At 37.4% G+C, this 26,650-nt stretch overlaps 1 protein-coding gene across 5 annotated transcripts in view; it reads right to left on the reverse strand.

Moving 5' to 3' along the window:
* LOC129419393 (solute carrier family 66 member 2) overlaps positions 1–26,636 on the reverse strand; it is a 45,195-nt gene extending 18,559 nt beyond the window's left edge. The window contains exons 1-5 of one of the 5 annotated variants that reach the window (XM_055174523.2): positions 26,574–26,636; positions 26,042–26,080; positions 25,693–25,843; positions 23,618–23,932; positions 23,338–23,471 (exon numbers count right to left, since the gene is read on the reverse strand). In XM_055174523.2, coding sequence (XP_055030498.1) covers positions 23,338–23,471; positions 23,618–23,817 — 334 coding nt within the window. In that variant the 5' untranslated portion in view covers positions 23,818–23,932; positions 25,693–25,843; positions 26,042–26,080; positions 26,574–26,636. Of the gene's footprint in view, positions 1–23,337; positions 23,472–23,617; positions 23,933–24,026; positions 25,655–25,692; positions 26,118–26,573 lie in introns of those variants that run through there. The other 4 variants (XM_055174522.2, XM_073853688.1, XM_055174524.2 and 1 more) reach the window with 4 other exon arrangements.
* Between the last annotated feature and the right edge of the window lie 14 nt (positions 26,637–26,650).

Consider the following 26,650-nt stretch of genomic DNA (forward strand, 5'->3'; position numbering starts at 1 on the left):
ACAGAAGAGTCAAGTTTAAAATAGGAAAAATATCTAAACTCTTTCTTTTTTTAAATGCGATGCTAATGGTCTAATCAGATTCAATGGATTATGCTAAGCTATGCTAAAAATGGTACCACCAGACCCGGAGATCAGCTGAATGGATTCCAAAACGGTAAAAAATCAGATGTTTAACTCTAGAGGAGCTGGAACATGAGTATATCTTTTTTTTAAAGTGGAGTGTCCCTTTAAACCAGAGATACGTTTTTTACGTGCTTGTGAATGTACCCACAAGATTTTACACACAGCCTTGCAAAGCATCGTTTATTTAACTTGTGAGTGTACACTGACGTTTGACGCATGTGCATTGTGAAATTTTTTTTTAATCGTGTACGTGAACGTAAATCGCATGGTTTAACGCACAGCCTTGCAAAGCATAGTTTATTTAATTTGTACGTGTACACAGACGTTTGACCAGTGTTGGGGGTAACACATTACAAGTAACGTGCATTTCGTAATAATAACGAGTAAAGTAACGCATTGCTTTATAAATGTACACATTAATATTTGAGTTACTTTTAAAAAAAAATAATGCAAGTTACTTTTCAGTTTAATTAATTCAATTTAAAAATAAAATAATGTACTGAATTAAACTAAACATATTAACGTAGAATTACGCACTCTGTGCACCTGAGGGGCAACAGTTTGAGTCAGAAACGGAGATGCCACGCCAGAGCTTGACATTTTTGCGATCATAAAATATACCTGCAAGGCCTAAAAGAGATCAAGCCTCAGCCAAGTAAGAAAAAGTAACGCTAAAAGTAACGTAAGCATTACTTTCAATGAAAAGTAACTAAGCAACGCAATTAGTTACTTTTTTGAAGAGTAACTTAATATTGTAATGCATTACTTTTAAAAGTAACTTTTCCCAACACTGCGTTTGACGCATATGCATTGTGACAAGATATGCAATACTACATTTTCCTGTATGTGCATATATGCGTCCGGCGGTGCACGTACAGTGTGCGCATACAGTTCTGATGACAAGATTTGCATCATGTGCACTGTACGCCGACCCTCGCGTATGCGTTAAAACTAAACTATACTTCTAGCTTTAGAGTGCATTACAAGGTATACATTTTTTAGTAGGCCTGTGTGTGTTCCCTGGGTTTAAACCTATGACCTTTTACGCGAATAACTCTCTACTAATGAGCTATAAAGAAGCAGGAGGCATTTTAAAAGTGTACAGTATTATTGTTATTACACATTAATAGGGCGTGTGCATTGTAAAGAAATTCATTTATAAACCCACACATAAGGTCTTTTTCTCTGTAAGAAATAAGAAACATCATTGCTGGTAGTATGTATGCTGAACACAACATCGAACACAATTTCTCCTGCACTGTATGAAAAGTTAAATGAGCTTTGAAACCTGTGCCTCTTTCAGCAAATCTCCATTATATACAGAAACCCATTTCCGACAACTCAACATTTCATCTACCATTTTCCTGAGTGCTGTGAAATAAATGACCACAGCCTCTGGGGAAACACAAGGAAACATTCAGCGGCAAGGATTAAGCACTCACATAAAAATAAGACAAAACCACAACCGGCCACAAAGAATGCTACCCAAAGAAAGTTGAAATAAAGTCATAAGTCAGAAGAAGTAGTGAAGTAGGCTCTTTTTGTCATATTGGTCACCTCGTACTGCATGAGAGACTCTGACATGATCAATGAGCACCTGCCCCTACCTAAACTGATGGCCAAGGGTTCTGAAATGAGCTGACATCAGCTCGGCAGAATTGATAGCTAAATAATAGCCCATTTGTTACAGCTCTGACGGGTGCGTCACGTTCTGTGTTGAAGGGCTTGAGATCCACATGCAGTCATTTAGTTTAATGTTTCTATGTTGGATAGGAATCTGCACCGCTTTCAGATTGTTCGAGCAAAGATTGAAGGGTGTTTGTTTGATTAAAGGCACAATATGCAGGATTTCACCACTAGAGGTCGCACTTATTAAACAAAAACAAAGGTTGAAGCTTAATGCATTCATGAAGGACAGTGAAATGAGCCACTGTTTAAAGTGCACTATTTCATTGCTAAAAAACAATTTTTTTGTGTATTTGGTATAATACAATGTGTTTGCGTGGTTTATTGTTAAAACACATTTTCCACATAGCTGACATTTTTGTAGCTCCAGATTTCACTCTCTTACTGAAACGCACGGATTTGAAAAGCTCTGTGTCCCTGATTGGCCAGCTAATCTGTACGTTGTGATTGGCCTGAATACCTCTGACGTCAGCTGGAAATGTGACGCTTCTTACCATGTTTGAAAGATTCGCTCACAATGCAATGCTAACAGGAGTTAACTTACAGGCTGTGAGTCTGAAGCAGGAGGAATTATGATAATGTCGGTCTTGTCTAGATCAACAATCCCAGGAAGTAAACTCTTGCCTACAATCTGTGTGTTTGTTGTAGTCCAAGAAAAGAGATTTACATTGGATAACTCACGTAATCGTTTACTTTGGGGTTTGTACCTTTTGCACACCGAAGGAAATTTTAAAATGTGGATAGCACAATAGGTGCTCTTTAAAATTGAAAAAAGGTAAAGATTGAAAATTTCTCTGGATTTACAAATCCGAACTTTTGGGATAATCTTAGTACACAACTGCATTAAATATATTACGCTGTGTAAGTGGTTTTTGGATATTTTCTTAACTTTGCCTTTAATGCACCTCAGTTTTCCAAAGCTCTAAGCCAGAATCGGAAGATGAAATAATATCAGGAACTGGAAGGCTTTGAAAATCAAAGGAGAAATAGTTGTGTAAAGCTTGGAAGGAATATAGAAATACATGTGTCTTTGTGATTTAGAAAAAAAACTAATAAAAAAAACAGTAAAGAAACAGTAAAGTGATGTAGGCAAAGAAATAAAGAAAGAATTCCATAAATTAAATTAATTAAATAAATAAATAAATAAATTAAATAAATAAATTAATAATTAAATAAATAGATTGAATTACATAAATACAGAAGCAGCATATAGCGGACTCTTGTGCCTGTAGATGTAATGTTGTGTCTTGCCTTATAAATGTCAAAATTAATTCATACTGACTATAAGGCGCACCTGACTTGGCTTATAGACCAATAAATACGGTAAACATATATAAATACAAAATATAAAAAAAATATGTGACCAAGCCTGTGAAAACAAAGCTAAAGTTATTTTTTTGTGATTTACTGCATTTTTATATAAAATCATCCTATATAATGTAAAAATATAACCTTGATATCTTTAATAGTGGCTAAGTGAGGTCAAAGATTGAAATTAATGTGAATTCAATGAATGAAATAAAAAGTTGATGCCCCTAAACTCATAATTTGAAAAAGAGACTATAGTCTCAATATGATTTCTCCTGGTTAAATAAAGTTTGCAAAAAAATTAGTTTAAAGACTTTGCCCGACTATAAACCTGGATTTCACAAACATGGTTACATTTAAGGCTGTTTGTGTGGCATTATTAACTCTTTCCCCGCCAGCATTTTTCATGATTTTTACAAAAGTTTAATGCCTTTTTCAGAAAATGCTCCTTTTTAAATATAAAAACATACAATATATGAAATAAAAGAACAGACCCTCTGCTTTCAAACAAAAAAATCAGTTTCATCCTACCTTTATGTGTTCTGTTTTTATCACCTCTCAAACATGTGTAGGTTTCATCAAAAACACCACATTTTGAGCAAAAAGCTGAGATAATTCCATTTTTGTGAAGGACTTTTGATAGAGATCAGATGCAGAGCGATCTTTAAAACATACATGGACATACAGCAGTTTGCCCTAGGGCAGTGGTTTTCAAACTGGGGGCCCCAGTTTTATGCCATTTTATGAAATACATTAATTTATCATGAATTCTGTGTAATTAAACCTAAAAAATATAAGGCTAATAACCAAAAGCACTACTTTTTTGGATAATTTCCAGGTAAGTTCTGTATGCTATGGTTTATCCTTTAAATAACTGATAATATTACTTTAACGTACAGACATCTATTCAGCCTGCTGTTCTGTCTGCTATTGTTTAGTTGAATAACTTGCCTTTCCAGATTAAATGTCTGTTCTTCGGCTTGGATTTTGTGAAATAATTTCCTAAATAAACGCGATGTATAGTCTACTGTGACTTATACATGTTATTTCGTCTTAATGACGCATTTGTAAATGATGCAGCTTATACTCCGGTGCAGCTTATTATTCTGGAAAGTATGGTATACAATTTAACATGAACAATAACCATGTTACAGTTCCTTTTGATTTACTAAAGTCACCCACCAACTACTGTGAAGACTTTACCATACAAAAGACAATGGGTTACTTCTAGGTTAAGCGTTTTGCTCAAAGGCACAACTGTAATGGCTCACCAAGCTTGGGCTTTAACAACTACACCACAGGCTGTACTTTCATATGGTGCACAATACCAAACCCTGACTATCATTTCACATAAAGAAGCATTACATAACAGAGCCTTACATTTTTTACTTGCTCACAGAACGTCCCAGGAAAATGAATCTTACCCCTCTGTCACCTCTGCAAACAACTACACATTGTTTTATACATGAACCCCCAAAAAACTCAAACTCTTTGAGAATAATGGTAGTTTGTCAGGCCGGGGGCAGAAACCCTGACTCGTTCAGTCTCTTTGACTTTTATTACTTCATACATTCTTAAGATCTTTCAACACAGTCAGCATACTTAGCATCTATCCTCAATCTTGCACTGCATTATTTATGCCTGTATATGTCTTTCAGCTGCTCCCAAGAATGTTATCGGTCTCTTCAATTTGGTGGGAAACCTATGACCCTTTATACTCCGGATTGCCTCGTTGCCCCAATGGTGGCATTATCTTCAAACTGACCAATCAGAGTACTGATCACAGCCGATAGGTCACTCTTTAAAGCCGGAGATGAGGGTGAAAGATAAAACACGGAGGAGAGCGGAGTCTTTTCCGCTTAGCTGTCCACAGATCAAACATTTCAATTACGAACACATCGTCCACCTCAAAGTAGGGAGTGCATCTTAACCTCTGCGTGTCATGGTTCTAATCTCCAAAAAAAAAACATCCTTGGTCTCAACCCACATCAGTGAAGCTGTCAGGCCACAGCATCTGCCAGGCATGAAAGGTCTTAGATCAACAGTGCTTCGCTGGGCATGTCAATCTCAGCCAATAACATCAGGCCAGAAAAAACATTTGCCAAGGGTGGAAACTGATGAGGAGGCCTATCAAAAAAAAAACATCTTTCGCTACACTCACAGTGGCCCTAAGCCCATATGTACAGTATTATGGGCTCTTTCTCACGTCATGTTTGTGCCTGGATGGGGGCCAGGGGCTCCATGGCAGATGCTTGCCCAGGATCGGTAACTCTTCTGGGCACTATGAGCTCCAACTGTGACCTAGTCATCTGCTGTGCCCTAAAACTAAAACCCAATCAAGGCTGCTTTGAGGAAATAGCCCAGCTTGCAAAAGCCCATGAGGGTTTATTTATGCACAAATGTATTATTGCTTATTCAAGAAAAAAATCTTATGTGCTCAAAAACACTGACCTTCAGCATGCACAATCACACACATGTTGATGTGCATCCCTGGTATGATACAAATGTGCAGTGATTTTCATGCCTTCCACAAAATAATGAATGCTTATGCAAAATGCATGTGCAAAAACACATTCAATCTCTATATAAACCTAAATTATGATAACTATATACGACCCAGTGTGTGAAAACCCAGCTACAGTCGTTTTTGTGATTTACTGTTTTCTACATAAAATCATGTAAAGAACATTGTGTGGATATATAGCCTTGATATCTTTATTACCTTTATTATTTATTATTATTGAAATTAAACTTTGATGCTCCTAATCTCTTAATAATTAGATTATGAGACTTTAAATTGGATGTTAGGGTCACAAATATTAAAATAAAACATCCAGGCATCATTTTATTTCCTTGTCAGTAATCAAAACCTCACAGCTCTGTAGGTTTTCTTTGTTTTTTTAAGTTGTATTTTTGGCCATTTTTTTCCTTTATTTAACAGTGAGTTTTAGGAGAGGACAGGAAAGTACAGGGAGGAGAGAGGGGTATTGGATCGGCAAATGACCACGAGCCAGGAATCAAACTCGAGTCGCCGAAAGTGTGAAAGCACCACATGTCGGAGCACTAGTCCACTACACCATCGGCTCCGACAGGTTTTCTTTATGTTTTAAACAAATCAGTTAAGCCGCCTTTTTCACTGTACATGACAAACGACGGATGATAAACTGGAACTCTATGGAGTGGCAAAAAGGCTGCCTTAGGTGAAAACCATCTGCGGATGCGTAATTTTCAGATCTGTTTTGAGTGTTGGATCCGTTGTGTAAGTACACCGCATGCGATGCGCTGACGGGAAGTGATGTATTTCAGTATTTTCCAATCAAAACACTGTGCAAGGTGAAAATTATTAATCCTTTTTGTTTAACTTTATCAGTAACATTTGAATACTTAAAAAACTGATTGATTACTGATAAGTAATACATTATTCATTTAATATGAATATGTTATTATTTTAATCTGGTCTCCGTATGTTTTCTCAAAAAATATTGGCAGTCTCTGTCATATGTGGGTCAGTAACACAAACGGTTTGGCAAGATGAGAAATTCAAAAATCTTTTTAAAAAACTAGTTTAAAAGCATGCATCAGGTTTATTACAAAGTGTATTTATGTTAATTTTATGCAATAAAAAATTACATTTGCACCATTTTTATGAAAGGTTAGACTGATGGACCTGAAAATGTCCAATGTAACCGCCAATTGCGCCAAAGAATGATAAATATTACATATTTTATTCACCTTGATGGCATGTAAGCATAATCATAAAAATTTACAATATAATTTTATTAGTTATTTCTAAATGTAAATTTTAATGTGTTTTTGTAATATTTGTCCTGACATATGCTGAAAACAGCCCTGTTTTCTAAATAATCTTTGACAAATGATGTAAAAATGAATGTAAAAAAAATCATATTAAACTAAACTAGATTATTATATTTTATTCCACATTTTTCTATGAATATATTTATATTTTCATTAAAAAAATACTTGTTACACCGATTACACCACATTGACATTTTTGCAATTATCCCCAAATATTCTTTCAAAATTAAATAAAACCAGAAATTTTACACTTGGTCCTCAAAAAATAAAATAAAAATAAAAGTAATCTGCAAATTTATTTTGAAATTTTAAATAAAACCAGAAATTTTACACTTGGTCCTCAAAAAAATAAAAAAAATAAAAGTAATCTGCAAATTTATTTTGAAATTTTAACCTTTTACATTTAATTGAACCATACGGACACAAAATAATTAACGTCACGTCATTGACCCATATGCATAGCTGTTTATTGTTTCATTCATTTCCATTCATTTATTTATTTATTCCACTATGGTAAATAATAGAATGGAGCCTCTTGCGCTGGAATGAGCTTCTTTTCCATGTTACGATTAAACTGAAACTTTATTACGACTGCCACTAGGGGGCAAACTCAGACAGTCGTGTCCAAATGTTGTGTACAGTGGAAATGCGGCTCTCGGTTAAATACAATGTATAGTGTAGGCCTACTTACTATTCCTGCCATTTACACAACATAGTTTTCAACTTAAAACGAAAAGCTCTTTATGCATTTTAGTCATTAATTTAAACAACAACAGTGTTTTGCTGGCAAAATGCTTTGAAATTTTGAAAACGGTCAAACGATACAATGATACTGCAAAAACATAAACTGGTTAAAGCGGTGACATTATGCGCATCCATATTATTTGGCTTGGCATACAAAATACAACGTTTTAGTAATTTTTGCAGGAAAACTTTTCATTTTTAGTAAATCGTACATGTTAACATAACTTTAATGTGTGCACACTATCTATAATGAAACTGCTGCAGTAGGTTAGTAGGTTTTGAGAACACTATAAATAAAGAAGGCATGTTCAAAAACAGATGTCAGCACTGAATAATTTATAATGATGTACTGTACACAGCCATGTTTAGTTTTAGCTCATAATGAGGTGGTTTCCCAGACAGGGTTTATCCTATAGTCCCAGACTAAAATGCATGTTTAAGGTGCCTTTATTTAAAAATACCTTGCACTGACATATCTTTACACATATCAGTGCTATTTGTTTTGTCTCAAGATGCACACCAGTATTGTTTTTGTAATGCATGTTTGTAAAAACCCCTAATATAACTAAGGCCTAGTCCTGGATTAATCTAAACCTTGTCAAGGAAACAGCCCTATAGTGTCACAATGAGTCAAACCAATTATCCTTATGTTTTACTGACACAAAACCATGAGCTAATATACAACACCATAATTTTTATACAACACAGTAATATGCAAATCAGTATTTGCGTACGATTTCATGCATGCATGCATCTCCACAGCATGCACGTATTTCCTACCAACCGTGACCGGTCTACATTAAAATCCATTTAAAACTCTGAGCTTTAATTATCAACCTGTTGGTTAATTACTTAAGCTGTTTATCAAGCTAAATGCTCTTTTAAAATGCACGTGTCATACTCCTGAAATGTTTTTGTGGATATTGGAAATACAAGAATATGAGGAAACATCTGGGAGTCTACATCGAGCAAGCGAGAAGGTCCCACTTTGAGCTTTCCGACACAAACGTCTCCACAGCCTTCTTGTTAACCTCAGTGAGCTTTGACAGCACAGCCCTGATGCAACTTTACAGCAATACATCATTGTGGGGCAGTAGGAGAGTGATTGTGAGAAATCTGCGTGTTATTGCGAGGGGTCGCCTCAAGGTTTGCCCTTGGCTGAATAACATTTTGTGTAGAAAATAGGTAATCGATGGAGATCCCATCCAAGGAGTAACTTTAAATCAGATGAAAACAGATAATTAGCTGTGGGATCAGAAGTAATGAAGTAGTATGGATTAAATAGACTTCAGCTATAGCATCTGAATGTCAAATATGTACGCGAGGATGCCAGAAAGAAGTCAACTGGGGTTTTGAACTCCTGACAAACTCGAACGATTAATGTAACCTTAGTATGAAATTCAATGGCACTGCAGTGGGAACTTTTATGACCAATTAAGGTCGGTGCAGTTCTTTTACAAGCCAGATTTGGTACAAAGAGGGTAACAACCCATGCAAATGAACTCAGACAACCTTATTCAAACATCCCATATAAACTTTCACTGTTGAAACGAAAGGAAACTGGCACGGATTGTGATCACAGGAGAACAAAACTATGTTGGCAGGTCTATCTCATGATATTAAAGCGATACTTCAGCCAAATATCAAATTTACCCCATGATTTACCCTCAAGCAATCCGAGATACATATGTCCATCATCTTTCAGAGAAGCACATTTGAAAATATTTTAGTAAATGTCCTTGCTCTTTCAAGCTTTATAATGGTAGAAAACAAAGATCAGGGCACAACTTCTGACTTTAAACCCCCAAAAGTGCATTGATCTTCACAGAGGTAATCCGCACGGCTACAATGAGTTGATAAAAGGCCAACAAACCCAGCTGTTAGGTTAAATTAACCCAAAAAGTGATTATATTTGAACCAACAATGGGTTAAAGGTGCAGTGTGTAGATTTTAGCGGCATCTAGTGGTGAGGTTGCGAATTGCAACCAACGGCTCAGTCCACTGCTCACCCCTCGGTTTTGAAACGCAAAGAGAAGCTACGGTAGTCACTGTCGGAAAAACATTTTGTCCGTTAAGGGCTTCTGTAGAAACATGGTGGCACAAAATGGTGACTTCCGCGTAAGGGGACCCTCGGTGTATGTAGATAAAAACGTTTCATTCTAAGGTACATAACGGTTCATTATGAAAGGTCTTTATACACCCCTGATAATATAGTTTTGTATATAATTTTGCATTTCTGTCAAGAGATCCTTCTAAAAATTACACACTGCACCTTTAAAACAAGCCAGCATAGGGTTTGCCTCTTTTTGACCCCGTGTTAACAAAATACATTTTAAATACTGTATATCTAATGTCATTTATTGATTATTACAAATAATTTTCTCTTATTTAAAGGCGGAGACCTTTATAATTGTTGGGTTATTTATAACCCAACAATTGTCCTATGGCTAAGCCATGCCCCCAAAAGCGATGAGCCAATCACCGTGCACATAGCTAACCCAATACACTCGACATTCTCTGCTTCCATGCATTGCAGTTAGTCAGTTTTCATTCATTTTTATAAAATTTTTCTTGTCATTTTAAGTTTAAAATGGTCAAACGGTGTGCAGGTATCCCGAGAGGCTGGTCGACGTAGTGTATTTTTGACCCTTTCCCAAGCCACATCTAAACCGAGATAAGTGTCTGCTCTGGATTAAGTTATGCGGTAGACCACAGCACCAACTAACCATGGATAAATTAAACAAGGATGTCTACATCTGTTCTAAGCTAAGTCAACAACATATTTGAACGTTATCTTTAACATCTCTAATGTAACGTTAGCCTAACATTAGAACACGTTAGCTTCTAGTTGCGTTGTACATCACGTCACTTAGCCTTATTAACGTATCTGTAAATAACTGAGATAACAAATTTTATTTATGCTGAATGATTCATGTGCATACTGTAGCACCAAACTAACTCTTGGTAAAGATGGTAAAAAGGCTTGTCCTGGAATGCAATTTAGATCTGTACATATCTGTACATAGATGGCATCGAGATGCGGTTTATCGCGTTTACACTGTGATCTGTACATTTTTGCCTGGAGCTGAAGCTTTTCATCAACCTTCTCAACAGTAAAATTATTAATATAACCCTCCAATGCATAGTTAAGGCCTTTTTGGTGACTTCGAGATGATATATAGTCTTTCTGTCTCCAAAAATCGTCAATTGCCTCCTGTGAAATGTCTCCTACTGTGACAGCTGCAATAGCGCCTGTCACTGAATGTTGATTGTTTGTCTGAGTGAGTGGAGGGGGCGTGGCTTAGCCATAGGTCAATTGGATTTGTCCATTTTTGACCCACCTATGGGTTGAAACAACCAAGCAGTTATTTTAGAGTAAATGTTCAGTTTTGCATGAAGACTTTTAGTGCATGGATAAATGAGGATTATTAGCATTACAAATGGCAGTATGACGAGTACAATTCTTGCATATTACAAAGCAATTAACTTCAAATTCAAGGACCTTTCAAGGACTTTCCAGATGCAAATCCCCCTCAAATTCAAGGACTACATAGTGCTACCTTTTAAGATATATTGTTACAGTTCCCTTTCAAGGGAACTTGCGCTGTGTCACTGCGGTGACACTTTGGGGACACCTCCAGGGGTAAGTGCGTCTGAATGTGTATATCAAATTCAACCAATGGTGAGGCTTAACGACAAAGACAGGGTAGACAGCCTGGAAGTATATCGCTATCTGTAATATTGCCAAATACGACGTTACAGGGACGCAGGAAGTATGGCAAGGGAGACGCAGCGTCTCGTTCCCTTCTCATGAAACAACAGTCACATACGTCACCCGAGACGTTTTCATGTGTCAAACACAACTATGCAAAAAAGCATTTTGGTATGAATCAACATTTGCATACAGAAGATATAAGCATTTAAAGCGAACAGTTTAGCATGTGTGCTTAAATTTTATGATATTATCCTACACTACACAGGGAATAATATGGATTTTTTTCCCCAGAAAACATATCGCATAAAATAGATTCAAGCACTTTCAATGACCTGTATCTATGTATGTATATTTTCAAAAACTTTCCAGGGCCTTGAATTTTTTCCCCAGATTCACAAACTTTCAAGGATTTCAAGGACCTGTGGGAACCCTGCATTTGAAGTGCTTGAATACCATCTGCCAGATTCACCACAAACTACTGTAGCATAATTCTTTCACAGAATTTGGAGATAAAACAAACACCACAGACGGGACATGAAAATAAAATATGCTATCATGGGCAGCAGTTAATTCTTACTGAACTCCCTCTCTAGGGTCTCGCGAGTCGTCCTTTCAAAGTGACCTACAGCACCATTTTAGTCGGTGCTGTGAGCAGTCGGACGACAACCACATTCAAAGTGACCCGCGTTCATCATGAACCAGACATATGGAAGACCTCACCGGCATACATCAGAAAGCACTTTCCTTAGGGATTATCAGTCATTCAGAGCACCTTATCTCTCTATAAGCTCTTGAGTTTATAGTGTGTACTGGTCGATTTTCAAAGCCATTATTGAACAAAGGCCTAATTTTCTTTTGTCTTATCGCAGATTGTCCTCAATCCTGCTGTTTGCTTCTGATGGACATCCAGATCACCTTTACACCGTGTGTGTGTGCATTTAGATCTTAATCATTTACTGTGATAAATCTAAGTGCTTAAAATAAAGAGAAAATCGAGAAATCACAACTTCAATTTCAACCATCTCAAACCACTGTGCAATCACAGGAGGGGAAGCTTCATCTAACTTTATCACTTCATCGAACTGTGCTGACAGAAGAGAAGTTAAACTACAGTCACGCCCCCTGTTCCCGCCTCCGTGCCCGAATGAATGCCTATTTTTCATTTAGTAGCCCTTCAGATCCTAAGCTGCATGCATATTTCCCAGCAGACAATAACAACTTCAATCATCCTGCTTAAAAGTTTCCAGTACATATAGCTTATTGCCTATATCGGAAATTTGCTTTAAATAGCAAGTCAGCCTGTAGAGGTCACGCACTTTAATAATTTTTCCAAAGTTCACTTAGTGGGACAAAACCATAACTCAAGCATTGATACTACATCACTGTCAAAAGATAAAACATGAACGAGGGGTTGAAATTTACTAGTGTCTAAGCAAACTCTCTCTGCTTTATGATGAAACTGTATTGCTGTCTTCTCGCTCTGTCAGCAATTACCCAGAAAACACATCAGACAGGCTGTCAGCGCCGACCCGCGTTTCATCAGGGATTCTCGAGTTACGAGGGAGCATTAGGCATGAGAGAGAGAGCGAGTATGAAAGAGAGAAAGCACTAAAAGAATCTCGGATACGAGTTACATAAGACTACAAAAAGCACTAATGGTGAGTCAAGGACACGGGGAACAAACACACACACACACACACACACAGACACCACGGGAGGGATTCCCCGAACAATGAGGTTGAGATTTTAGCTGCTGTGACATTGCGGGTGATCGTGTCCGCACTGTGACTGCATGAGGACTGAAGGGAACTTCAATGTTAATGGGAAAGGGGAAAACGTGGGATAGAGATAAGAGAGATAAGAATAGAAATAAGAGAGAGAGACCACCCTCCATGGAGGGTATTTAGCTTTTCCATTAAAGTAGTGGAGAGTACCTGCACAGATTTCAGTTTCTCTCTCTCACACACACACACACACACACACACACACACACACACACACACACACACAAAGGCTGTGATGTTCCTATGCTCCTTTAGCAAATGCATTCACCATCATTCAAATTTAATGTTGATACTTTACTGACATCTTCATCTTACCCTCCCACCACAAGCACCAAGGGTCAATGACATGTACATTTTATCCCAACTCTTTTGTCTCATTGCTTGAAAAGTTATGTCTTCATTGATGTCACAATAATGCAGATCGATCAACTGAACAACATCAGATATCTTTCATGTTAATGGCAAGCCAAAACAAGAAGCTGGTCTTCTACAGTATCCTGAGATGAAGGTTCAAGATGGTTTGGATGCTGAGGTGATGGAGAACGGAGAAATGGCGCTTTTCCATTGCATAGTACCCCACGGTTTGGTTTGGGTCAGTTTACTTTTGGGAGCTTTTCCACTGGGTGCAGTACGTAGTACGGAATACTTTTTTAATACCACCTCGGTCGGGGTTCCAAGCAACCCGAGCTGATACCAAAACGTGATGCGTAAACACTGTAGATCACTGACTGGTCTGAGAGAATCGTCACTAATGCGTCAACGCTATAATGTAAGAGATTAGCTTTACCTTCATGTTACCTGTTGTCATCTGTGCTCTGCTATAAGTTCCCAAACTCCCTTTTAGCAATGAAAAACATCTACGGGTGATTCTCGCGAAATTAGACTTATGAGGTGTCATGAAACATGTTGATAATGCTATCAAAATAAGAAGCATACAGTTACAAACATCTCTTCATGTACTATTTTGCACATGATTTCAAATGACATCATAAAAAACAATTTTGATGTTTTTTCCACATTTAAGGGGAAAATTTTCATTACCGCAACGTGTCCATGACTGGATTTTGTTTCTTTGACCTGGAAATATTTATAATTAAAAAAATCTAAAAAATAAAAAGCTTCAGTGCATGTTATACTATAAACATTTACAATAAAGAAACATGTGGTATTTGGTGATCATTGGTAAATGTAGAGACAATAATAAGAAATCTAAATGTGTCCAAGAAAAATTTTCTCATCCTCCGCAACAATTTTCAAATCATTGTTTAAGCCCTCAAGAAACTAACATTTTCAAAAAAAAAATTTGTTGGAAGGGACATAATTGACTGTGACACTCAAAATGGCTACCAGGTAAGCAGTTCTTATTTTTTCTCTCCAGAAAAAAGTAGAAATTTTGTTTTGTCATAGTACCTAGACAACTTTTTAGTTCTCATTACCGAAACATGAGTTGTAAATGCATATATTTAATGTAATATCATGTTGCGGTAATGATAATTTTTAATAATGATAATCTAAAAAATGAAAATAATTCTATAGGAAATATTTTTTTAAATACTCTAAAAATAATGGTTATAGTAAGTTCAGACCTTAATCTTATATGTGCAAAAAAAATGGCTTCAAGGGCTTTTAAAAAAAATTGATACTAGACACCTTCTAAGTCTGGATTTCCTGAGAATCACACCCACAGGATGTGTATCAGGAACACCATAAAAAAATTTTCAGACTTGCAGTTTGTGGCGGCACATTCGCGATGCGCACGTCCGCATATATGCTTAAATGCAACTTAAACGAGGCTCAGCGGAGCACGTCGACCGACGCCACATGTGTTTGTACAGAAACTGTCATGTGAGACAGAGGTAGTGATAAACGCAATGTGCAAACATCTATTTGTGTTGGTCAACTGAGAAATAAATGAATGTATGGGAATGTACAGCAACACTCTCACTTGTATGATGTCACAGCAGTAGGCAGCGCAAATATAACGTCACTCTTATAATCCCTCCCACTCCAAAGTGTTACTAATATCGATGGAAAAGCTAACCAAGCCAGAGGTGAGCTGACCCGACCTGACCCAAACCAAACCAAACAGTGGGGTACTATGCAATGGAAAAGCGCCATTAGATCCTCGTTGAGGAGAACCAGTTCTCGCAAAGATTAAGACCATGTCCTTCTCTCACACCCATGTTTCTCCAAACCTTTATTTTTTTTTAAGACAAAAGAACACATTGACAAAAATTTCTCCCCTCCAAGGGAGATGTCTCAGTGTAAGAAGAAAACAAATGTTTGTTTGAAGACAAACTTTGGGCTTTCTGTGACTGTGATGTTCAGACATTTATAGAGTCAATACATTTGAGGGGTAAGCTATCGAAGCAACAGTGCACAGTAAGCAGGAAAAAACACCCCATTTAGAACTGTCTGCACATAACCCACACAGATAACTAATCAAAACTTTGCTTGTACACAAACAGAAGTCTGGTCACGTATTTTACTGTAAAAAAGAGCAGTGTGCTCCTCTTATTTCCCACTTAATGAAATAGGTGAAATCTTTCCGCACGGAGTGTGATGGATGATACAGATCCGCCTTTAATAGGCCTTGAGAGAGAGAAAATGATAAGAAATGAGAATGAAGAAGACAGAGAGCGAGAGACTGCGAAAATGAGAACTGGACAAGCAGAGTGCAACCGAAGGAATGAATCTCAGGTCACTTGAGAAAGCAAAATGAACAGCAAGCATCCAATATTGGATATATGCAGACTTCACGGTCCAATTGCGTATCCAAAAGCTTTTACTATATCTGATGGTGATGTCATTTTTAATGAGCCAGCCAGGGAATGGAGGCCCAGGAAACAGAATATGATACAGATAATACTTAGATCAAACCTCCACCCAAGCGGTGTATGATGCAAACTCCATAACTACATTGTACAAAGTGAAGATGATGATTCTGATGACTGAAGTCTAAGTGAAGTCTCATTAATAATAGAAATGAGGCAGGCAACATGAGGAATTGAAGCCCCGGAGGGGCACTGGTGGCAAACCAACGCATTTAGCTACAGTATCATCCAACTGGACTCTATCAGTCTTAAAATTTTACATTAACAGTGAGAGAGAGCAAAACTGCATACTGCACACTGTCCATTCCAGTTATATCAATTATCATACATTCGGTCAGATGTGGGTATTTTGCATGATGAAATATTAGCCCATGGAATTCCGGACATCAGGTTGGGATCGAGTGACACTACAAAAGTGAAAGACTGAGAAAGCGACTTTGGAGAGGGACCATTAGATGAGTTAAGGAGACTATGACCCTGTGGCACCGTTTCAAGCTCTGTATATAACGACCCCCTCACAGAGTTTTCACCTTGTTACGTGCCATTGACTTTTCTGTCAGGCCCTTGAGTAATAGAGATGAGGAGAGTCCCTGCCTGTCAGCATCTACTGCAGATTCAGAGAGAGAAGCTTCTCTTGAGACCTACTTGAGACTGAGAGTCAGAGATAAACTCATGAATTTATAAAAGCACCTCACAATAACTGGCACATACAATCAAATACAAAAGAACAAGATGGCTTCAAAAGCTAATGGAGCTACTGAATGCATACAAACCAATGCATAAGGAACATAAATATGGTCATTTTACACAAGTTTAAATTAAAATGTAGACTGCTTGGAAATAGCAAATCTCTAGTAAAAAAAAGTTGATTCAACTTAAAGTAACCTTGTTGCCTTAAAGGATCACTTTTTTTGAAAATATGCTCATTTTCCATATCCCCTATAGTTAAACATTTGATTTGTACCTTTTTGGAATCCATTCAGCTGATCTCCAGGTCTGGCGCTAACACTTTTAGCATAGCTTAGCACAATCCATTGAATCTGATTAGACCATTAGCATTTTTTCCTTTTTAAAACTTGACTCTTCTGTAGTTACATTGTGTACTGAGACTGACAGAAAATTAAAAGTTGCGTTTTTCTAGACAGATATATCAACGGAGCAAAGCACTAGTAAAACATGCCCTTAAAGGAATAGTCTACTCATTTTCAATATTAAAATATGTTATTACCTTAACTAAGAATACATCCCTCTATCATCTGTGTGCGTGCACGTAAGCGCTGGAGTGCGCTGCGACGCTTCGATAGCATTTAGCTTAGCCCCATTCATTCAATGGTACCAATCAGAGATAAAGTTAGAAGTGACCAAACACATCAACGTTTTTCCTATTTAAGACGAGTAGTTATACGAGCAAGTTTGGTGGTACAAAATAAAACGTAGCGCTTTTCTAAGCAGATTTAAAAGAGGAACTATATTTTATGGCGTAATAGCACTTTTGGGAGTACTTTGACTCCCCTGAAAAGTCCGCTCCCCTTCTCACTCTCATAATGGGAGAGGGAGGGTGTTACTGCGCCGAGTCGAAGTACTCCCAAAAGTGCTATTACGCCATAAAATGTAGCTCCTCTTTTAAATCCGCTTAGAAAAGCGCTACGTTTTATTTTGTACCACCAAACTTGCTCGTATAACTCCTCGTCTTAAATAGGAAAAACGTTGATGTGTTTGGTCACTTCTAACTTTATCTCTAAATGGTACCATTGAATGAATGGGGCTAAGCTAAATGCTGTCGAGGCGTCGCGGCGCGCTCCGGCGCTTGCGTGCGCGCGCGCAGATGGTGGAGGGATGTGTCAACGGTTCTTGGTTGGGGTAATAACATATTTTGATGTTGAGAATGAGTAGACTATTCCTTTAAGGCAACCAGGTACAGGGTTTCCCACAGCACTTTGCAGTTCGGATGGCCCGCCTAAGCTGGGAAACCCTAATCGCCTAAACTAAGTCTTACAAAAAAATAATTCACAAAAGGCCGTCAAGTGCATCTCTGTAAATAGCGCGGACGCATCACGACGTGTACGCCCCGCCCCTTTGATTGCCACGCCCCGGCCACGTCCACCCGCCCAACCCTACCACCTTAACTCACAAAGTTTCTGCGGGAAACCCTGAGGTAACTTACTTTTTTAAGATGAATCAACAAATCTTTTTTTACAGTGCAGAAACTGATAAGCAGACATAAAAACATATTGAGTAAAAGGAAATCTAGATGCAGAGATTTATTCTTGCATCCACGATATATTTTATGTCATTTTAATAATTTATTAGAACACTTTACAGCAGAAGTGTTGTGATTTTTATCTTGGGTTTTCCCAAACATTTAAAACCAAAGTGCTTCCATTGGTTGGCCGATCAATTTGTATATGTGATACAAACACACTCACACTCTTAAAGCCAAAGTGCTTTTATATAAAGATTTGCAGTCTGCACTAGTAAGCCTTAAGCTGACAATTCTGCTTAGATTATTAAATTAAATTTTATAAAAATGTTCAAGCCTTACAAATAGTGCAAACCCCTAAAAGTCATGTGACAAATCTACACACACAGACTCACACGTGAATTAATAACTGAATGCACCCTGATGCACCTGAATATTTGTTGTATGTTATTTTTTCTAGTTTTGTTTCTAACAGATGGTGACACTTGGTTGCATGTAATTACATTAAAATTTGATTCAAATGGGCTGACAGTATAAAGGGGTTACGAAAGAGAGCATCAGAGCTCCAGAAACAGTCGTGGCCGACCTAGATAATGCCACCTGCCATTCCACTGCACAACATTACTATACTGGGCATGCTCAAAAAACATTCATTTCACTTTATACCACAGGTCTGTTGAATGCTGTATTTTGATTGGCTGAGAACTGTTCTGTGGGTATGCATTAATTTCTGATAACCGCACACCTAACTTGTCAAAAGTCTTAAAAATAGGCACCAGAGCAATGTTTGTGGTAACCGTGGTATAAGAGGAATAATTGACTATAATGCATTGCACCTTGGGTGTGCATTATTTTCTTATAATTCAATGGCCCGTCGTCAATTATTCCTTACGTATTAATTAGGCTTTAGAAACAATCTTATAAACTTAGTTTTCTCTGTTAGAAATGCTGCTAATGCATATTTTATGGTATTGCAAATCCTTTCTTTATTTTACAAATCTCTGGTTTTTAGGTTTTTTTTTTCATTTTTGGCCTTTTTTTTAATGGGAGATGGAATGACATGACCGGTTTAATACCCATCATCGATCAACCTACAAGACTAAATGACTAAAGTTCTTACGGTACTGTATCTTCTTGATACATTGTCCTCACATAAATCACTGATAGTTGGCATGTGATGATTGAATGTGAATCATGATGATTAAATGTCCCTGTGAAAACCCAGCTATAAGGTCATTTTGAGTGATTCACTGTTTTCTACATAAAATCACAACCTACATAAATGTAAAGATCATTCTTCGAAAATATAACCTTGATATTTTCTAAGTAAGGTCATGTGAAAGATTGAAATCAATGTGAAATCAATGAATAAAATCAAATGCTCCTACTCTCATAACTAGATTTCACAGATTTTACAGGGTCACATATATTAAAATGCATACTTGCAACTACATAACGTTTCACAGCTATTATTTTAATCTTACATACTTCATAATTCTGCTGTCTATTATTTATTTTTCCTTATTTATATACTTTTTTTATCTCTTCACTGTTTGTTCCTTACTCTTTTTTTATAAGACTGTTTTGCAATAATGCAAAATTGTAAAAAAGCAAAAATGTAAACTGAATTGTTACTAGTAAGTACTCATTGCATTTGGACAATTAAGACACCTAATGTGCGTGAATGTCACTGCATTAAATAAAATACTAAAACACGTGGCATCTGCAAATAAATGATGCATCACTTTTCTAAACTATTTTGCATTGACCCTTAACCAGCAGGGTCAGACAGTTAAAAAAAAAACGAGAATGTCAATCTGTTTATATTTTGTTATTCAATGCAATGGCATGAATGTAGTTTAAAACAGTAGGTGTGTGGCTATATAGTCCAAATATTTGAAGCTAAACTTAAATTACATACCAGATTTGTCCACAAGAGGGCTCTAAAGTACTAGTATCTATGTCCAATTTTTCTTAAAAAATAATAAATAAATCTCAAGAATGTAACATTAAATAAAATATTAAACAAATAATAAATAAACTAGCATGCACCTCAGGTTATTTTAAATTTAAGTCTACATATAGCCTAAATAACCAAATGTGGATATTTCAAAATAAAATGGAAAGAACTGCAAACAAAGTTTGTGCTAAAACATGCACAGATGTGCACTGAAAAGGCCAATGCCCAGAACGGCAGACTGCATGAAACAGATCTGACATAAACTCCAGCGGCAAAATCAGCGACATTACAAAAATAATGTAAAACAACTTATATTTTCTCTTAATTCGTGCTCTCCTAAAGGTCATGACATCTCTCGCAACATCTCTGTGCACCAAACAAGCACAACAAGGCCAAGCAGCCTGGGGTAATGAGCGCATGCGAATGCTTAAGTCATTCACAGATCGCAGCAGTAAACAGATCTGAACATCACATGAGACATAACCTTACATGTGATTCACTAAAGATAAGAGAAGGCTTAAAGTAGACCTCACATGAAAAGTTTATTTGCCACTTAAGGCACATCTTGAAAAGTTTATACTTGATTGCATGCGAGTGCCTGTTTTGCTAAAACACACAAAAAGAATTTGCTTACCGAACGTATATTTATGCGCTTGTGTAATATGTTAGGAAGTACAGTATGTAAGAGCGACAGATTGTGTGTGTGTGTGTGTGTGTGTGTGTGTGTGTGTATAGCTGGAAAGGTTATGCAGGACAGGTGCACAGTACAGTAAGTCATATATTGCCATTGGGTTAGTCAGTGATTAAAGGACTCTAACTTTCAGAGGGAGGACCTGATGTCCAAACTATTTTCGGTCTGGCACACCCACCCATCCATCCCAAAGGTAAGAAGACACCTTAACTGTCATTCAGGCAAACCCCTGCTGTTTTGGTAATGACATTCAATATCATAGCGTGCAAAGGAGCTACAGCAGAAACACTGAGTCATGACAATTCATAAGGCCTATATACAATGGCAGACACCAATGCGAAACATGTCATGAAGCCCCACCCACAAGCAGTGATGCAAATAACAAAGGAAATGGTGTAGCAACAAAGGGATGTTTGATGTTTTGTTAAACAGAGACATCAAAACCAGCAACTTAAACAACAGAGCAAATCCACACTGCTAGAGAAATAACTCTTCATCAATCCAGCTCAATGTCCACATTAATAAAGGAAAATACAGTACAGTATGTCTTTAAGTGAATCAACACTGTAAATCTCATTCTGACACATTTTAATGCTGTAACTTGATAAATGTATAAAGTAAGTGAAAAAGTTATAGCATCCGATTGAATCGATCAATGTGACGGGTATATTAGCGCTACGTCTGATTTTATATTCATTTCTGAATTATTTCAACACAGAAAATTTTTATCATTCAGATTCCCTTCCAGGCAAGTGATCTCATAAAACCCATGACTTAGATTGAGTTTCCTTCTGCACACCCAGAAAAAGCCAATCAACTCGCGCCTAAATGTATCATAAATCAATACTGTAGACTGTAATAAAGAAATTACGCACAGTTCTCTCCTGGTCCGCGTGATGCCGATATTGTCAGACACTTGACACTTAACATCGTCATTATAAATGAATGCCTCCCCAGGCTGTGAGTGACATTTATGCTGTTTTAATCACATCTGCATGACAGTGGGGCTCAGAGGTGATATCTGTTAGAATATTCTCACATGCTTAAGTTTATATAACATTCACATGGCCTCGGGCATTAGCACAGCATGAGAGTGTTGTAACAATCATTGTAACTGTCTCTTTAAGAAATTTCTACTTTCATCCCAAAAAGACAGTGCTTACTTTTCAACACTGCCTTAAGGTTTCTCTTCCCTCTTTAAAAAGGGAAAGACGTGATCTTAAAGTCTTAAAAAATTGCTTTTGTATTGGCTCCCCCTGTTGGCAAAACATGAATGCTACAAATTCAGATGCAGGTACTGTAAATAAATTTTGAGCAGTGTCTCATATGCCTGTAAATATCCGGCTAAAGTACACAAAATCATCATACAAAATGTAAAGAACATTCAGTGAAAAATAATCTTGATATATGTTTAATACTGACTGAGTAAGGCAATGTCAAAGATTGAATTAAAGCAAAATTAATAACTGAAATCAAACTTTGAAGCTTCTAATCTCATAATTACATTCTGAGACTTAAGCCGGAATTTCACAGACAGGGAACATGGTTACATAACACCTAAAGGATTATTAGGAACACCATACTAATACTGTGTTTGACCCCCTTTCACCTTCAGAACTGCCTTAATTCTACGTGGCATTGATTCAACAAGGTGCTGAAAGCATTCTTTAGAAATGTTGGCCCATATTGATAGGATAGCATCTTGCAGTTGATTGAGATTTGTGATGGATCCATGTTCTCATTCTGTTTACGCCAAATTCTGACTCTACCATCTGAATGTCTCAACAGAAATCGAGACTCATCAGACCAGGCAACATTTTTCAAGTCTTCAACTGTCCAATTTTGGTGAGCTTGTGCAAATTGTAGCGTCTTTTTCCTATTTGTAGTGGAGATGAGTGGTACCCGGTGGAGTCTTCTGCTGTTGTAGCCTATCCGCCTCAAGGTTGTGCGTGTTGTGGCTTCACAAATGCTTTGCTGCATACCTCGGTTGTAACGAGTGGTTATTTCAGTCAAAGTTGCTCTTCTATTAGCTTGAGTCAGTCAGCCCATTCTCCTCTGACCTCTAGCATCAACAAGGCATTTTCGCCCACATGACTGCTGCATACTGGAGGTTTTCCCTTTTCACACCATTCTTTGTAAACCCTAGGAACGGTTGTGCGTGAAAATGCCAGTAACTTAGACGGCCCGTCTGGCACCAACAACTATGCCACGCTCAAAATTGCTTAAATCACCTTTCTTTCCAATTCTGACATTCAGTTTGGAGTTCAGGAGATTGTCTTGACCAGGACCAGACCCCTAAATGCATTGAAGCAACTGCCATGTGATTGGTTGATTAGATAATTGCATTAATGAGAAATTGAACAGGTGTTCCTAATAATCCTTTAGCTGAGTGTATATATAGCGAGTGGCACATAACAATAAACAACTGCAGGGACAAAAATGTGCAGAATGGCAAATAGTGGATTAATGAGATTACCTGCGATATGGTGTAGTTTGGTAGTGACACGATTGCTGGACTGAATGGCACAGCATAAATGCAGCATTGCCAACATGGTGAAAATCATTACCACACTCTGCAAGAGCAAAGGCATCTCAAACTGCTTACCTACCCTGCAGGAGAACAAGAGTAACAATTAAAAAATTATTAAAAGATTATTGACCCAAAATTTTAAATAAACATACATACTAAAAAAAATTACACACAGGCCCTTGAGTACTTAACTCTTAACTGCTCCTGCAACACTGAATCCACTTACCAGAAGAAAATGCGTAGTATGTTGGCAATGAGCAGCACCAGACAGACTCTTGTGGAGAATCCTTCTACATTATTGGTCCTCTGGATCTCCTGGTACTGGGGGATGTAGGGCACGGCACCACCGAACACCATCACGCAAGAGGCCAGCCAGGAAAGCAGAGTCCACGAGCTCTCCATGTCCTCCTCTGATCCCTGCTCCATCACTGAGATCTCACAAACACGCCGTCTCTAAACTCTCATCCTCGTGCAAAAGATTTCTCTTTAGTTTAGCACTTCAACATTTGATCAGATCTATAAAGCATCTCCAAATATCCAGCTAAAAAAAAACACAAAAGCATGTTAAAGCATTTCAAGCAACAGTACCACCTTCCATAACCTAAAAACGTTACATGAACATGATTAATCTGAACCTTTCTGGGCATAAAACCAATGAGGGAAGACTTTCACAAACGCCATCTGTAGCAGTTCCCACTCAATATTATCTGAGCTAAACAGGATGTTTGTGCTAAACGGGCCTGTGCTTCAGATGATAAGGCTTCATGTTTCTTTGTCTCTGACCGAACGGCCGTCTCCTCATAACAGCGGTCTGAGTCATGATTCTATAAAAAAATCATGAGCACCAATAAAAGCACCCTTTCATTATTTTAGGACTACTCTTGGACATTTTGCGTGCACTCAGCACATTTCCTGAGTATGTGAGCTATTGAAAGGATACAGAAAAACGATCATTAAGCAGGAATACATGATACTTATAAACCAAAGGTTTAAATCCGGAGGGAAAGCATAGAGTTACTGAGATCATTGATCATCATTATGATCTTGAGCAAGACACTTTAACCCTGCACAGATTGCATGTAAATGCATTCATTTAACATTTTATATCTTTTATCCAATAAGGCATACAAACGAGAATACTCCAAGTTATTGATTCAAAGTCTAAACAATACAAGTGCTACCATACTAAATTTAACCAAGTACTAGAAAATTGCAAGTGCATATTAAAAAAAATGCAGAAATGTAAAGAAAGGATTTTTACTCGCACGTCTCATTTGAAGATTGCAGTTTGGAACGAAAGTGAAGGTTCATTCCAATGCAAAATGTCAATAAATGTAGCTCAATGGGTTAGCAGTGCAAAAGGTTTTGGGGTCGATCCCAGGGAAGAGCTTGAATTGCTAAAAATTACTATGGATTAAAGCTTCTGCAAATGCATACATATTAAAGTATTTTTACTATAAGTGGATTTTGTGTGTTTTAGTGGATAGATCTGTGATCTTTATGAAGGATATGTTGTATGTTAAGGTCAAACATCAGCATAATTGTCTTCGACAGTGAATTTATAAGTTTTAAGAAACGCTACTGTAAACCAGAGGTGTTGCGTAACTTCTGCATTCCGTGGGTGGGTTGGGCTTTTCCGAGGTACACGCCTTAACCCCACTCTTCATATCCGACAATAACATATGTTTACTATACCATCCACACCCGTAAGCACATTTTGTTTTCCTGGACAAAAGAAAGCATTATTACCTCTACATGGAAATATAACCGCAAACATGCTCGATGCGCTTTGGGCATGTAATTTGCACAACGTTTATGAACTTGAGAAACACGGTACAGTACACGTGGAAAATCCCATGAATGCGTTTCAGCCTCCTGGGGTCGTGTACAGGACGCGTCCTGGCTTTTTCTCTCTAACTTTACATACGCACATCTTTCAACGTTTGCGTCCGGTGCACCACACCGTTTCAACGCAAGACATCATCTGTGTCTGTTTGTATACAGCCTAATCATACAATACATATATGGATATTCAAACATCACTCGTTGATACGTTATGTGCGTGTTTGGCTTCTTGAATACCCGTTAAACCAGAATGCGATTAATGCAGTATCACGTCCACGAGTTCACGGATCAGGAATTATGAAAAATGCACTCGTGGGAAAAACACACGAGAACGTGATTTTGGAATTAAGCGCAAAACAAACAACTCGCGTTTACCATTTTAATAATCAGAATGACAAGTTATACAGAAGACAACAACTAATATTAAAGCATAAGTTCAGTAAGTTTTAGGCATACCTTGTTTCGGACGAGGACTCGTTTGACAACTATAATAGCAGAAGTACGCGCTCTCGTGAGCATACAGTAGCCTATGCAGTCTCGTGTTCTCATCTAGTCTAAATCAGGCAGATGCAGTTTGGAGATGTGGGCTTGACCGCTTTCACTGCGTCTAATGTTACACAGGGAAGAAAGAAAACCACGAGATCGTATAAAACCAAATTATGATGTGAGCTGAGATGATATGAACAAACATTAACTTTTAAATACAGCAAAAGAACAGCACAGGCTTTTATAAATAATTCATTGGCATATGATGATCAATCGTTTTTACATACATTATTGACAAAGCTACACAAACAATACTGACCAAAGTGATGTCCGGAGTGATGTTACTCATCAGGTTAGACTGGTACAAAATGGAGAAAATTACACTTTTTAAGGTGTGTATTTTTGACTAAATAATTTAGCAAAAAAGGCAAACTTACATCGTATAAGGGAAAAATATACAAAACAATGCAAAAAGAAACAAAAAGGAAATAAAAAACGGAAATAATTCATTGCATTGACTACTTTGCGCGCGTGTTATTTTTAGCAAGCCGCATTAAATGCATTATTATATGCTGAGCTCCAACAGAACATGCATACAAAATGTGTAATACACTTTAATATGTTAAAAAGGATGAAGATCGACGATTTTCCAAAGGACGTTACTTTTGATCACTACTTGCTACAGAGATATGCTTAAAAAGATTTTTTTTTTTTAAAGAAAATAGTACAATCATTACTCAACTTTTCCTGCCAAAGTACGACAGCTGATTATTTGCATGCTTTTGAATAACAGCAAGTCCTTCTGATAACAGTCAACAGTCTGTTATTCCATACAACACACCCATTATTACCTGCAGCGCGCACCGGCTCACCCGAGGGGCAGATTTGCTTATCTGCAGCAGAAGGAGGAACCTCATCTCGAGATCTC

Source organism: Misgurnus anguillicaudatus, chromosome 15 (genome assembly GCF_027580225.2).
Source record: "Misgurnus anguillicaudatus chromosome 15, ASM2758022v2, whole genome shotgun sequence".
Taxonomy (NCBI): domain Eukaryota; kingdom Metazoa; phylum Chordata; class Actinopteri; order Cypriniformes; family Cobitidae; genus Misgurnus; species Misgurnus anguillicaudatus.